Source organism: Lithobates pipiens, unplaced genomic scaffold (assembly GCF_037356315.1).
Source record: "Lithobates pipiens isolate NorthernLeopardFrog02 unplaced genomic scaffold, aLitPip1_a1.2 Scaffold_30, whole genome shotgun sequence".
In the NCBI taxonomy this organism is placed as follows: domain Eukaryota; kingdom Metazoa; phylum Chordata; class Amphibia; order Anura; family Ranidae; genus Lithobates; species Lithobates pipiens.
This window is the reverse complement of record NW_027507791.1, coordinates 51,635,219-51,650,975: the sequence shown is the minus strand read 5'-3', so window position 1 is coordinate 51,650,975 and position 15,757 is coordinate 51,635,219. Positions and strand designations below refer to the sequence as shown.

Sequence of the window (15,757 nt, the reverse complement as noted above, 5' to 3'; positions counted from 1 at the left end):
GTCGGAGTAGGCTACACATGATCGGAGTATGTCCGATAGGAGCATTTTGTCTGAAAATTTTACCGGCAAGTTGGAAAAGTTGGTCCGTTGGATATTCAGACGGAAACAGTCCGATGGAGACCACACACAGTCGGAATATCCGACAAAACGGTCCGATAGGAAACATTCCGTCTGAATCTCCTATCGTGTGTACAAGGGCTAAAAGCACCCGACCCCCCAACCCTAAGCAAAAAAAATGTTCTGGCTTAAGTTGGACTTCACATGCCTTGAAGCCCGAAGATTCTATCATAGCCTTTGCTCCATTTCCCTTGAGCTCAAGGCATTGTAGAATATTGAAATACATTGACGCCAGGGTTGGGGCATATCTAGAGCCGCTGATTATATTGTAAATGAAATCCATTATATGTAATAAGTTTGTCATATCGCCACAACTTCCTATGATCCCCGCACAGGGGCACTCAAAGTTTAACAAAACACATCCTTCCCCAAAGGAACACACTGCGCTCAGCAATAGAAAGGAAACTGAGACTTTGTGATTGGATGATTGATGGTGATGTCACATCAGGACTGGTTTTGTAATTAGCTGACTATCATTCAGCCAAGTCCTCGGGCCCCGTTTTACTGACCCGTGTCCTAGTTGGTAGAGATTCAGGATCTAGCTGCTGGTGAATGCCATGATTCATATCCTTTCATTTAGAGATGAGCTAACTGTGTGGAAAGTGTGATTTGCTACTTAAAGGCAAGTGAATCCTTAAAAGCATTTTGAATTTATGAAAAAGTGGATGACACGTTTGCACTCATAATAGGTAGTTAGAAAGGCTTGTCACAGCCAACATTCAGAGCCAAATTTAAAGAGGCTCTCCAATTTTAGAAACCAATGACTTTTTTGTTTTGCATAGAGTGGGTTAAAGCCCGCATTCTGTTAAGGAGATTTCCCTTTACCTCCTGTCTTAAAGACCCATCAAGAGCAATAAAATCTCCCCAAAGCAAGGGGAAGTCTCTTTAGACAGTTGCTACCAGAACATTTGTCCCAAATGGAAAATATACCCGTACATCTTCTTGTGACAACTCAAAACTTTTGGATTTCTTCTCACTTTCGGTCTCAATGAGAGCAGTCAATCTGATAAATAGAAAAGGTGAACATTGCTAGTGTCATGGTTATGCAATAGTTTGTCTGCTTACCTGTTTCTATGTGTTCATCTAGAGACCAGCCGACCCTCACATGTCTGCTTTTGTAATCCATCCTCTGGCATGACTCCACCCTAGCTCCTATCAGGGAGCTCTATATTAACCTGTGCACTGCAGGCCAGCCCTGCTGATCAACCTTTGTGTGTTAGCTTCATGTTACCTGCCGTATGCTCTTCTGTTGTTCCGTTATCGACTTTGGCGTGTCCTTGACTATCCCTGTTTGCCTTTGATCCTGACCTTTTGGCGTGTCCCTGACTATTCCTGTCTGCTTGTGGCCCCGACCTTGGCTTTGTCCCTCACTATCCCTATCCTCCTGTTTCCTACTGTGGGTGGGAGCTGGGGGACCCTGGGGGTCGCGACCTGGAGCCAGTTGCAGCCAAGTCCATCCTCACCACTAGAGGCGCTGGTGAACACCTGCTGGCTCTTAGAATCCGCGCCCCAGGGAATCTTACGCTCTAACCCCAGTGGGATCTGTCTCCCGTCCGCAGCAGTCAGCCGTAGGGTCCACAACATTGCGGTGCACTCCTGATCCCTACGGTGTGCATCTGTCACCTCGCCTCCAGGTGACCTGACAGCTAGAAGGGACACAAGGCACCAATAGGGACCTGGCAGAGGTTCTAAGTCAGTCATTCTCAACCAGGGTTCTTTGGAAAACGTGGGTTCTTCCAGAGGTTGTTAGGGATTCCTAGAAGAGGAGCTCCAGGCTCCCCCAAAAAATTTGCTACAAGTACTGTAGCTGCTGATTTTTAATATAAGGACACGTATCTGTCCAGGGATCCAGAGATGTCCTTACCTGAGTCGATTCTTCAATCAGCTTTGGGTGCAGGCGCCAACATCTCAAGTAAGGGAGGTAGGCAGGACAAAACTCTGGATGGTCGCACACCGGGAAAAGACTTAAAATCCTGTATTTTATTGAAAATCGTAGGTCACATCACATCAATTGGTCCACAGCAAAGGAAAAGGGTGCCAAAACTGACGCGTTTCGCACTGGAATCAGTGCTTACTCATAGTTTGTATCAGCCAGCACCTGGGGCTCACTGATAGGAGGAAGAGCATTTGCCCCAGAGGGCTATCTTGGAGCGGTGGTTTCCTTTTATTTATATCAAGTAAGGGAAACAGAACGTGAAGCATTGAAGCTTCAAGACCAGTGTCCTACAGCGCATGCGTGAGCCACGCCAAACATTGTGAATGGTCCCCTGTAGTCTTCTGGGATCTGTGATGTGTCCCAGAAGACTGCAGGGGAAGGAGGGAGGGCTGTACTTCTGGCTTAGATCACCACGGCACATCTGACTAGAAGTGAGAGCGGGTACCTGATAAAACCAGGTACCAACTCCCCTCCCCCAAATGTGGCAGTGGGGGGGGGGGGGGGGTAGGATGCAAACAAGTGGAACTTACCCTTTGGGTGAAGTTCCGCTTTGAGCTGTAACTGATTGACCTTCAATTTTATGGTCCCTCCGTAGTTGCAAAGTCAACACAATTTGTTAAAGCCAGCTTCATGACACCAAATGACCTTTTCAGCTGTCTGTAAGGACAGAATTCTTCTGACTTTGACCAATGTAAGAGGCATTTTCCACACTGACCCCCAATAAATTTTTTTAACTTAAAAAATATTTCTTGGGTTCCACTTGGGTAAAATGGTTGAGAAAGGCTGGTCTAACCCTTTCCTGCCGTAACCAAACTGGAAACAAAGTTTCACTTTTAGATACATGTTAAAGGAAAATCTATTTTCTTAAAAAAAAAAGTTAATCTAGAACCCTATAAAGGGCCATTGTGTAATATGATATAATTGAAAAGTGCCTTGCGTTACAATCTTTGGTTAGTGATTTCTTACTGGCGACAGTACTATGTATCCTAAACTCCCCAGGGTTATCAGCCTCTTGCTTACATGATTGTCCCCTCTTCTGGTTTATCCTAGGTAAAATTATTTTCTAAGAATTATATTAGGAATGAGTATGTTTATGTTATCACATTGTATAATAAATGTAGATCCTACCACTTAGTGCCGGTTCACACAGGGGCGGCCTGCACACGACTTCAGCTGCGACTTTCAAAATGACTTCTGTATAGAAGTCAATGCAAGTCGCCTGAAGCCGCCCCAAAAATAGTACAGGAACCTTTTTTCTAAGTCGGAGCGACTTGAGTCATTCTTATTAGAACGGTTCCATAGTACAGAACGGAGCGAGACTTGTCAGGCGGCTAAGTTGCCTGACAAGTCACGGTAGTGTGAACGGGCACTTAAGTGGTCAGTTGGAAAATGCTGAGAAGTCTGGCATGAATAGCTCTATTACAGAGGTAAGTAAAGTGATTTGGCAGCTGGTAACCCAATGGCAGAAATACGGAGCTAAGGCAACCACTTCCTCTAATGTGTATTGGTTCCCCACTGGCATAGAACACTACAGATTCTTATTTGCTCGCAAGGAATCACCAAAAGAGCAACGTCCTGCTGTTCAACCCAGTTAGGGAGAGACATCATAAAACAGATTGTCTCTTAGCTATAAAGTTGAACCACAATAGGAATGACCCTTTGACATGACTATAATTACCTGCAATAAATATGGCAAAACTTGACTTGATGGGTATGTGGCCACATCCTCTCTTGCTGTATTAGCCCTTGTACACACGATCGGAGATTCCGACAACCATATCCGTCGGATTTTGTCCGACGGATTTTGTCTGAAACTGTTGTATACACACAGTTGGACGAAGTTGTCGGAAAATCCGATCGTTCAGAACGTGATGACGTTATTTCGTTACAACAGGACTACGTTCAGGCTAGTAGCCAATAGCTTTGATGTAGGAATTTGATCTGAGCATGCGTGGCACTTTGTCTGATCGGAATTCTCTACACATGATCGGAGTATGTCCGGTCGGAGCATTTTGTCGGAAAATATTTCTGGCAAGTTGGAAAATTTGGTCCGACGGATATTCCGACGGAAACAGTCCGATGCATACCACACACAGCCAGAATATCCGACAAAACGCTGCGATCGGACACATTCCGTTGGAATCTCCGATCGTGTGTACAAGGGCTCCTGTATTGATTAGTAAGGCCACTCATCACTTTAGACAACTAGAAAAGCTTGGGAGGAAGGAGTCAGTTTCACTATAAATATCAACTTTTAACAGGCAGTTAGAGATTTGCATATGTCATCGTATTTTAGTGCAGGCGATACTTTATCAGAAAATGAAAATACGGGTAACTATAGTGTTGGCGCTAGTTTACGAGGGAGTTAGCCTAAAGCCAAACATTACTAGCACCATATTTCTGGTACTAAGGGCAACTGTACTGAATAATCCTTAAAGAAACATGATACCCAAGCAACAGTGACATACAAGAACGGGGGGAGTAGTGGCACATCAGAAGGAGCCGTGACACACATAAGTGGGGGAACAGTGGCACACATGAGGAAGAGTGGTGACCTACATAAGTGGGGGAGCAGTGGCACATCAGGAGCCGTGGCACACAAGGAAAATTTCTAAAGTGTTTTCAAGAGCAGCTGCAACGGCTCCAATCACCAGCACGCCATACAGGCGTTACATCCAGTGAAGGTATACTGCCTTGGCTGGAAAAATACATTATGCTCTTTTAGCTGGTTCATACACTGGATATGCTTCCGTTGTGCGGTCATACCTCTGAAATGTTGTCTCCATGGATCATTTGATCTGACCTATATCTGTGGTCAGTGCAGACCTTCGCTGGGGGATCTATGTGGGGCAATTTGGGGTCACGTATAAGTAGCTTATTCCTACCATTCCCTGGGATTTTTTTCCACTTCCTACTGTACTATGGGGGGGGGGGGACAACATTATTCACCTGACACAGGGCTCTGGATGTTAAAAAAAACCCTGAAGAAGGGCAACAAGCTTGAAACGTTGGGTTCATCCAAACAGCCTACTTGTCTGCACGTACTATGCAAAACTATTAACATGCAACAATATTCATGTACTTTTTGTCGTTGTTGACTTAAAGTGGAGGGCCACTCTGAAAAAAAAAATGACATCAAACTGTTCCTTAAAAATATGAAAAAAAAAAAAGAAAAACAATTTTTTTTAACTTACCAGAAATGGCTGTTGCTAGGCAGAGCGTCCTAATCTGCCTCTTCCTATTCCGCGGTGATCTTCAGTCTTCTCCTGCTCGCGTTGTCTTCTGGGGAATGGGGCGCGCTGTGTTCTGGGACACACACAGTTCCCAGAACACAGCACGCCCCATTCACAAAGCTCAGCGCGGCTCGCGCATGCGCAATAGGAAACGAGGAGTGAAGTCGCAAGGCTCCACTGCCGGTTTCCCTTAGTTAGAATGGCAGACCCGATAGCCGAGGGACGGGTCGGGCCTCGGGTGGCCAACATCGTGGGCACCCTGGACAGGTAAGCGTGCTTATTAAAAGTCAGTAGCTACAGTGTAGCTGGCCCACCCCTTTAAGTCTTTTACTTATTACATGTGTTTTCTAATAAATTTACTATTTTTGATATAATACATTGTTCCTGGTCACTTTTAAAGTGCTACCTACCCATAGGGGTTTTGTTCTTTCTATTTATCCTTGGGATGTGGTGACCTAGAACTTATGATTTTGTGGATCTTGGAATTCTTTTCTTTTACCTTTGGAAACAAGAACTAAAACACATAAAGTAAAATAATTTTTCTGCAGTCATATGGGCATGTTAGAATATAACAGTTCAGAAATGAATGGCACGCGGGACAGCCCATCAAGCCCTGGAAGGTTGTGGTCTTAGTTCGACAAACACTTGAAAACATCTGTGTGATGGATTTTCAGTGTTACGATTACTATTAAAGTGCGATTTGACGCCCAGAGGAGAATACGTAAACAAATTATATGACAGATAATTGGGTGAATGAGATTTTTATGAGTTGATAGCACATGCCACTTATTGTGTAATAGGTCACAGGTCAAACCTTTGTAAAAGACGTGTTACCAGTAGCACTACTTGTTTGTTTAGTAAGGCTGGCAAATTCCACACCTTACTGAAATTGGTGAAATAGTAGAGAATGCACGTAAAATATAATAAAATATATTTTTTCCAAAAAGCACTGAGAACAACATCAAAGCAAAAGGGCTTTGTATCCTGCTAAAATAAATAAAGGATATCAGTGGTAGCTGGGAATTCTCTTTTATTTAAATATGTAGAGTGTCCTTGGGAATGGCTGGTCTAGAGTGTTTGGGTGATTGTTGGGTGATGTGGTTTTTAATGCAATTACAAAAATAATATTTCTACATACAGGTACATTAATGTGCATACATTTTAAATATATATATATGTATATATGTATATATACAACGTATGCACATTAATGTACCTGTATGTAGAAATATTATTTTTGTAATTGCATTAAATATATATATATATATATATAGTTATATATCTACATATAAATATATATATATATATATATATATATAGTTATATATATATATATAGTTATATATTTATTTATTTATATGTAGATATACATATATATATATATAGATTTATCGATATATATATATATATATATATATATATTATATATATATATATATATATATATATATATATATATATATATGAATATATATATATTTATTTTCATAACTTTATATAAAATATATATTTATTTTGCAGAATGAAGACCGTTTCCCTTTGCATGTCTGAAAATACAACCATTAAACATCATTGACTCTTTATTATTTGTTGTCTGTAGATGATATTTCAGCAAGACAATCCGGGAGTGTCATTCCAGTACTTCATCGCCTCTCCGCCCAGCTCTGATATCCCTGGTCACGTCCCTAATATCCCACAACAGGAGCATGGTAAGAGCCGCTCTTGTGACAACGTACATAAGGATCTGACAGTCTGTGTTTACCAGGAATCAGGTCAATGGCAGTTAATACAATCATCTTTGTACAGATGGCTAGTTCTAAGGTCTCTTGCACAGAGGATGCCTAAAAACACCATGTTTTTTTAGTCACTCAGGTGTTTATTTGTTTTTTTTATTGATTTAAATGCAGCACATTTATTTTAATGGGCCTGTACACACGGGTGCATAAACTTATGCTGTATATAGATCAGTAAAAAAAAAATACAAAAATCTGCATTGCTGGTGGGTATTTTTATGTGTGTATGCCACCTTCCCTTTTTCATGTATGTGTATGCATACATGCAAATACACCCATGTGCTCCATCTAGAATAGGGCCATTGTTGCCTGCTCTTAGTGTGTGCTTAAAGGGACACAATATTGTTTTTGTCAGTTAAATTATTTTATATTTATATTTTTTAAACAGATGTTTTATATCTGTTTTTACTATACATATACAATTTTTGTTTTAAAAATAATGATTGAAAGCAGACTTCCAGGTACATATATAGACATTAATCAATGCATCTTGGTATTCATTATTATATCCTTTAGACTGGGTTCACACTATTGCGAATTGGATGCGGGTTTTTTCATCATCCAATTTGCATATCAGGAGACTGCGACTGTCTCTCTGTGGAGTCGGTTCACACATCTCCGGAGTCCTGTGCGTCTTCTGGTCCGTTTCCTGTCCTAGTTCAGCCTGAAAGGGTGAACAGGGACGCAATGGACCCCTGCTGTGAGCCGCCCCGTACGGCAGTGTGAACCCAGTCTAAATGTAGACCTGACCTTCAAACAATGTAGGTACTTAAATTTAATTTGGTATCAACCTCCTTCAATCCAGTGTACAGCAGAGCCCAGATTGGAGGAGGGAGAAGCTGCACAAGTTGTGCCGCAATGCTCATGTGCTAGCAAGGGGCATGCCGATATCAGGAGAAAGCAGAGTGATAATCATATGAGCTCCTCAGTTTGTTGTTTCTCCTTTCACTGTCCAGTCACAGTCAAGGGAAAAAACAAGACCTGTAAATGATAGTTAACTATAGCAGAAAAAATCAGGTCTTCTGCCCTGGTAGACAGGATTGTGATGTGTGATAGAGTTGTATAAATCTTAGGACGTGATGGGCACAAACACACATCCTTTGGTAGGTGAAAGCTTCCATATTTAAAAAAAAAAAAAAATCTCTGTACTTAATTATTTGCCTGGAGTTCAGCTTTAATACATGATAAAGGATTCCATGTGCACAGAGGGCTAGCTAAGGGCACAGCAGAAGCTGCCTGCCACAAGGCTCTCTCTGTTTGATTGAACTACTGTACATAGAGAAAGTTAAAGAGAATGATCAGCCACTGCTTGTCAGAAACCATGAATCAGACTGAGACAGAAGTACAATTAAATCACACTTGTTTATTAAATAAAAATAAAAAGGTAAATAGAAAAAGCGTAGTCAATGCATAACCAGAGTCCAGTAACCAGATCGAGTAGTCAGCCAGGCCAGAGTTCAATAACCAGATCGGGTAATCAGCCAGGCCAGAAGTCAGGGATCCAAGTAGAGCAACAGCAAGAAGGATAAGGAGCCAGAAGGGATGTCAGCAAGCCAGTCTTTAAACAGAACCGCAGGAGATGGTTTCTTGTGATGTGACCAAGGCGAAGGCAGAGGTGAAGTGAGCTGGACAGCTTTAAGTAGGCGGGTCAGACGAGTAGGATCAGGAACAGCTGGTAACTGTGGAGAGAGATGAGAGCTGGCAATTAGGCGACAGCTGAGCAGCCAGCCCAGAGAAGGAAGGGTTAAGCCCAGCCCTGACACTGCTCTAATTCATTCACTTTGTGAACGTTTTAGTTTGAGCTTTTGAGTTGTGTTAACAACTGTTGCACAGCTTTAAAGTTTGCACGTGCTTTGTTCGTGCAGGATATTATTTTACACATGTTAACATGTGAAAACCACATTAAAAAAAATTACTTGAAATACAGGTATATGGTATACTTTACCTTAAAATTGTTGTCTTTTGTATGTTTAGACAATAAATAACCTAAGTGATTTTAAATATTTAAAATCTCCTAGCAGGACCTCAGAGATCAGTTCCATCCATTGACTCTGTTCCTCAGACCAATCCCCGAGGTCATCCTGTAGAGCGTCATCTGGTCCCTCCACCCCAAGCCCGACCACCACCTCCACCAAGGCCAGCTGGAACTTTGCAACGGAACGTCCGAATCCCCCCACTTCCTGCCCCTCCCACTCATTACTGGCCGGAGCAACCCCAGTTCTTCTGGAGAAGAGTGGGCAACACTCCATGCTCTGTGACTTGCGGCAAAGGTAAGAGCCTACATCACCGTGAATGTGTTTTGGTCATAGCCTGTATTGCCCCAGATCTTATAACAAAAGTTTGTGGGAGGGGCTTTGCAATACCCTAACTTCTTTTAAAATGGAAATTATAACAGACTTACCTATTAGCCCTTGTACACACGGTCGGACATTCCGACAACCAAATCCAAATCGGAATTCTCTACACATGATTGGACAAAGTCCGATCGGATCATGTTGTCGGAAAATTTTATAGCCCAGCTGGAAAACTTGGTCCGTCGGATACTCCGATGGAAACAGTCCGATGGAGCCCACACACTGACGGATTATCCGACAACACGGTCCTATCGGACATTGTCCATGTCCGACCGTGTGTACAAGGGCTTAGACCCCTATTAGACAATGTCCACCTTGCACTTTTTGGTTTATTTCTGGAGATCAGTCCTAATCCTGATGTCACGCTTGTGATCCTGTTGCTGGTGAGAACTTGCCAATGGCAGGATTGCTATAGAACACAGCAAGGAAGTGAAACGCTCACCTGCTTGAATGTGTTGCTCTCACAGGAGCGCCGAGCTGGGAATGGGGTGGGAGCAGCTGGCTGTGGCTCTCAGCGGTGCACAATATTATCAGGATCCTTCCAGAGCCTGGAGCAGCTTTGTGTCCTAAGCTGACAGCGGGCTTTAGCCTGCTGCCAGCCAACTCTGGGTCCCAGGAAAGCAAAAGTAAGTGCACTTCTCTGAAACCCAAGAGAAGTATGACCAAAAAAAACTTTGGCCATTCTTCTCTTTTAAAGAGACAAAACTGTAATGCCCTGTACACACGATCGGACTTTTTGACAACAAATGTTGGATGTGAGCCTGTTGTCAGAAAGTCCGACCGTGTATATGCTCCATCGAACATTTGCTGTTGGACTTTCCGCCAGCAAATGTTTGAAAGCAGGTTCTCAAATATTCCAACAACAAAACTCATTGTCGGAAATTCATGGACCATGGACCCAAAATGTTGATGTTTTGTTCACCAAGCCACTTGGATATCACATTTGCCTTATGGCAAGGTGCTCCATCATGCTGGAAAAGGCATTGTTCCACACCAAACTGTTCTTGGATGGTTGGGAGACGTTGCTCTCGGAGGATGTTTTTTTGTACCATTTTTTATTCATGGCTGTGTTCTTAGGCAAAATTGTTAGTGAGCCCACTCCCTTGGCTGGGAAGCAACCCCATGAATGGTCTCAGGATGTTTTGCTGTTGGCATGACACTGATGGTAGCGCTCACCTTTTCTTCTCTGGACAAGTTTTCTTCAGGATGCCCCAATCAGAAAGGGGTTTCATCAGAGAAAATTACTTTACCCCCAGTCCTCAGCAGTCCAATCCCTGTACCTTTTGCAGAATATCAGCCTGTCCCTGATTTATTTATTTTTTCCCCGCAGAGAAGTGGCTTTTTTGCTGCCCTTCTTGACACCAGGCCATCCTCCAAAAGTCTTCTCCTCACTGTGCGTGCCGATATGCTCACACCTGACATTTCTGAACAAGCTCTGCACTCTTGGTGCCCGGATCCCGCAGCTGAATCAACCATAGGAGATGGTCCTGGCGCTTGCTGGATTTTCTTGGGCGCCCTGAAGCCTTTTCCACAAATGCAGTGATAATGGGTTTTTTTTTTTATGGGATTAGGTTAATTTCATGGCAAAGAAGAACTTTGCAATTAATTGCAATTCATCTGATCACCCTTCATAACATTCTGGAGCATATGCAAATTGGCATCATAAAAACTGAGGAAGCAACTTTTGTGAAAATTTTTAATTGTAATTTAAATTTTTTATAGAATTTTTTTATTTTATTGATTTTTTTTTAATTTTTAATTGTATTTGTATTGTATTACAAATTAAACATTTTTTAAATGTTTAATTTTAATTCTCACGGCTGTACATTATATTAGTGATCGTCATTAACTTGTGATCTGCCTGACCTTTTTCTGCTCATCAGCTCTCCTTATTGTTAGCGTATTTTCTGTGTGACCCAACACAATTTCCCCTCTTCCAATTGCCCAGGAAGGTCAAAAGTTTGGACACCTCTGATTTAAAGGAAGGCTCACTTGTTTGCCCAGTTTTAAATGTCTCTTTCTCCATAGGGTTTTGGTACCCCGTCTATCAGTGCGTCTCTAGGAGCTCCCTGGATGAGGTCAGCGAGGAGGAGTGCGATCTGTCCAACAAGCCATTCCCCCAGGAAGAGGCCTGCAACACTCAGCCCTGCCCTGCGTTGTAAGTGCAAATGATTCTGTATGTAATAGTATAGTCCCATTACTGCCAGCATACTGTACAGTCTGTATGGATATATAATGCCTGCTGTGCTATCGAGTTGTGTCACTTTATATGAATTGATCACATATCACTACTAAATAGTGAAGATTTTAAAAGTAAATGTCATGAAAGGCACTTACAACCTTCTTTAACCCCTTGATGCCGTCTCCCAACGGCCCTTTAAGTGAGTATTAACACTGAGAGGTGGCTTCCTGATCGCATAATTGTTGTTGATTAGCTGCCAAAGTGGTCAGATGACTAGGAACCTGCCCTTGCAAATCAGCTCCATCAGGGAGTGCGCAATGTGCGCATTACATGACAGTCAAAGCTGCATGGACACACACACCGATCAGCCATAACATTATGACCGCTGACAGATAAAGTGAGGTGAGCAAAATTGATTATCTCGTTACAATGACACCCAAAAGATTTGAAGGACTTTGACTTTGTAATAGCTAGACGTGGCGGCACAGTGGTGTAGGGTGGCACAGTGGTGTAGTGGTTAGCACTCTCACCTAGCAGTAAGAAGGGTCGCTGGTTCGTATCCCAACCACGACACTACCTGCCTGGAGTTCGCATGTTCTCCCTGTGCCTGCGTGGGGTTCCTCCGGGTACTCCGGTTTCCTCCCACAATCCAAAGACACGCAGGTAGGTTAAGTGCCTTCTGTCCAAAATTGTCCCTAGTATATGAATGGGGACCTTGGATTGTGGGCTCCTTGAGGGTAGGGACCGATGTGAGTGTGCAATGTACAGGGATAGGGACAATTGTAGACACTCACTCAGGTTGAACTGGATGGACTGGTGTCTTTATTCAACCTTACTAACTATGAAACTATGACGTCTGGGTCAGAGCAATAAAATATATAATATGCAAAATTAAACAGTATGATAATCGCATAGCACAATAGAATTCATGATACGATGGTATTGTTACACATGATAAGGTAGACAATAAACCAACAGTACATTCCAAGGTGTGTATACAGTAATAACCAATAAAATTAATTAATGATTGAAGTAGATCAAACCCATAATAAAATCATGGCTACTGGGGCATGGCATCCACTGGTAAAAAGCTTGACGTGTTTCGTGGATTGTCTCCACTCATCAGGAGCAGCTGTGTATTGGAAACACCTGTGATAAAACATATAGTAATAATCAATGGTAATTGATTATACACATAGACAAAAGGGGGAGCATAACAAGTGTGTCACAATATACAGAAACAGTATCCATTTTCCAAAAAACTCTGCCTTTTATCATTAAGAAAGCCGTCCTTGAGTACCAGTCATGTGACTTTTCCTAGGCTTAGATTTTATCATTAGTCTGCTGCTGACAGGAGAAAAGCATTTACTCAGTCTCTTCTCCTCCACTGATCAGACTGTACATTGTAGCTTTGTAACAAATCACAAGATTAGAGGCTGCATGAGACATTTGTGAACTGCACAGGTTCTATCATTTACATGACGGAGTAATCTCTGAGTCGGCATCTTAGTCCAGAATATGAATCCAGGACACATTTTTTACTATTTAATCTGCCAATCTTTATTTAGGTTATGTTTAAATTAAGAACAGAGCAGCTAAACTGACATTATCAAATTGAGCCGGCTGGTTAAATACACATGAATGCATAATTCAGCATAAAACATGGAAGCTTTTCCATTTCCAAGTTTTATTATTTATACAGCAAGATTTTCAGAGGATTTCAGAGCTCACTGCTGGCTGCCTGTTGACACAGCTGAAAGGACACGCTGCCTGCATACTGCAAATATAGTTGTACAGTGCCATCTAGTGGATACTGAGAATACTGCAAATATATTCAAAGAACCAGTTTCTAACAATTCTCTAATAAGACAATGATGTACAAAAAATATTAGGCCCGCAGTCTCTGACAGTCTCACATGTGACAACACTGAAGAAATGACACTTTGCTGCAATGTAAAGTAGTGAGTGTACAGCTTGTATAACAGTGTACATTTGCTGTCCCCTCAAAATAACTCAACACACAGCCATTAATGTGTAAACCGCTGGCAAAAAAAGCGAGTACACCCCTAAGTGAAAATGTCCAAATAGGGCCCAATTAGCCATTTTCCCTCCCCGGTGTCATGTGACTCGTTAGTGTTACAAGATCGCAGGTGTGAATGGGGAGCAGGTATGTTACATTTGGTGTTATCGCTCTCATTCTCTCATACTGGTCTTCATGACAAAGAACTCTCTGAGGATCTGCAAAAAAGAATTGTTGCTCTACATAAAGATGGCCTAGGCTATAAGAAGGTTGCCAAGACCCTGAAACTGAGCTGCAGCACAGTGGCCAAGACCATACAGCAGTTTAACTGGACAGGTTCCACTTAGAACAGGCCTCGCCATGGTCAACCAAAGAAGTTGAGTGCACATGCTCAGCGTCATATCCAGAGGTTGTCTTTGGGAATTAGACATATGAGTGCTGCCAGCATTGCTGCAGAGGTTGAAGGGGTGGGGGGTCAGCCTGTCAGTGCTCCTGTAAGCTGCACACTGCATCAAATTGGTCTGCATGGCTGTCGTCCCAGAAGGAAGCCTCTTCTAAAGTTGATATACAAGAAAGCCTGCAAACAGTTTGCTGAAGACAAGCAGACTAAGGACATGGATTACTGGAACCATGTCCGGTGGTCTGATGAGACCAAAATAATTTTATTTGGTTCAGATGGTGTCAAGTGCGTGTGGCGGCAACCAGGTGAGGAGTACAAAGACAAGTGTGTCTTGCCTACAGTCAAGCATGGTGGTGGGAGTGTCATGGTCTGGGGCTGCATGAGTGCTGCCGGCACTGGGGGGCTACAGTTCATTGAGGGAACCATGAATGCCAACATGTACTGTGACATACTGAAGCAGAGTATGATCCCCTCGCTTTGGAGACTGAGCAGTATTCCAACATGATAACGACCCCAAACACACCTCCAAGATGACCACTGTCTTTCTGAAGAAGCTGAGGGTAAAGGTGATGGACTGGCCAAGCATGTCTCCAGACCTAAATCCTATTGAGCATCTGTGAGACATCCTCAAATGGAAGGTGGAGGAGCACAAGGTCTCTAACATTCACCATCTCCGTGATGTCATCATGGAGGAATGGAAAAGGACTCCAGTGTCAACCTGTGAAGCTCTGGTGAACTCCATGCCCAAGAGGGTTAAGGCAGTGCTGGAAAATAATGGCGGCCACACAAAATATTGACACTTTTGGTCCAACTTGGACATTTTCACTTAGGGGTGTACTCACCTTTGTTGCCAGAGATTTAGACATTAATGGCTGTGTGTTGAGTTATTTTGAGGGGACGGCAAATTTACACTGTTATACAAGATGTACACTCACTACTTTACATTGTAGACAACTGTCATTTCTTCAGTGTTGTCACATGAAAAGATAGAATAAAATATTTACAAAAATATGAGGGGTGTACTCACTTTTGTGAGACACTGTATATTCAGCATTATGTTCGGCCCTTTGGTGATGTCAGGGGACACAGTTGAGGCCCCTATAGCTCATAAGTTGACAACCACTGACTTAAGTATGAAAGAAAGGCGATCAAAGGAGCGTGCACTAAATCAAGGACTGTCCAAAAGAACAGAGATTTGAAAAATGTTACTATAGTGAACTTATCTAATCCGTGCACCTAATATTTCCTTTCACTCGCACTTTAAACCACTGAAGATTGTAGATGGTTATTGTCGAGGTGGCTTGACAAAAACCTTTAAATCAATACTCTTTTCTACACTCACTTGTTAAGCCCCGTACACACGAGAGGACTTATGTCCGACAGACTTCCGAAGGAGTTCCATCGGAGTTCTGCTGGAATTCCGACGGAGTTCTGACAGACTTTTCGGCTGAGCGGACTTGGCCACACATGATCACACTAAACTCCGACGGATTCGAACGTGATGACGTACGACTGGATTCGAATAAGGAAGTTCATAGCCAGTAGCCAATAGCTGCCCTAGCGTCGGTTTTAGTCCGTCGGAGTAGCATACACACGAGCGAATTTTTCGAAGGGACCGGGTCCGGCGGAGTTCCTTCGGAAAAATTTGAAGCATGTTCCATATTCTAAAGTCCTTCGGACTTTGGCGAATCAAAAGTCCGTTGCAGCCCACACACGATCGAA

The 15,757-nt window shown here is 42.7% G+C and overlaps 1 protein-coding gene across 4 annotated transcripts in view; it reads left to right on the top strand.

Moving 5' to 3' along the window:
* The window catches only part of ADAMTSL4 (ADAMTS like 4), a 341,665-nt gene that overhangs the window by 299,753 nt on the left and 26,155 nt on the right, over positions 1-15,757 (top strand). For 3 of the 4 annotated variants that reach the window (XM_077464215.1, XM_077464214.1, XM_077464217.1), the window contains 3 exons: positions 6,887-6,995; positions 9,098-9,349; positions 11,462-11,591. In XM_077464215.1, the coding sequence (XP_077320341.1) occupies positions 6,887-6,995; positions 9,098-9,349; positions 11,462-11,591 (491 nt within the window). The remainder of the gene's footprint in view (positions 1-6,886; positions 6,996-9,097; positions 9,350-11,461; positions 11,592-15,757) is intronic. The other variant, XM_077464216.1, reaches the window with a different exon arrangement.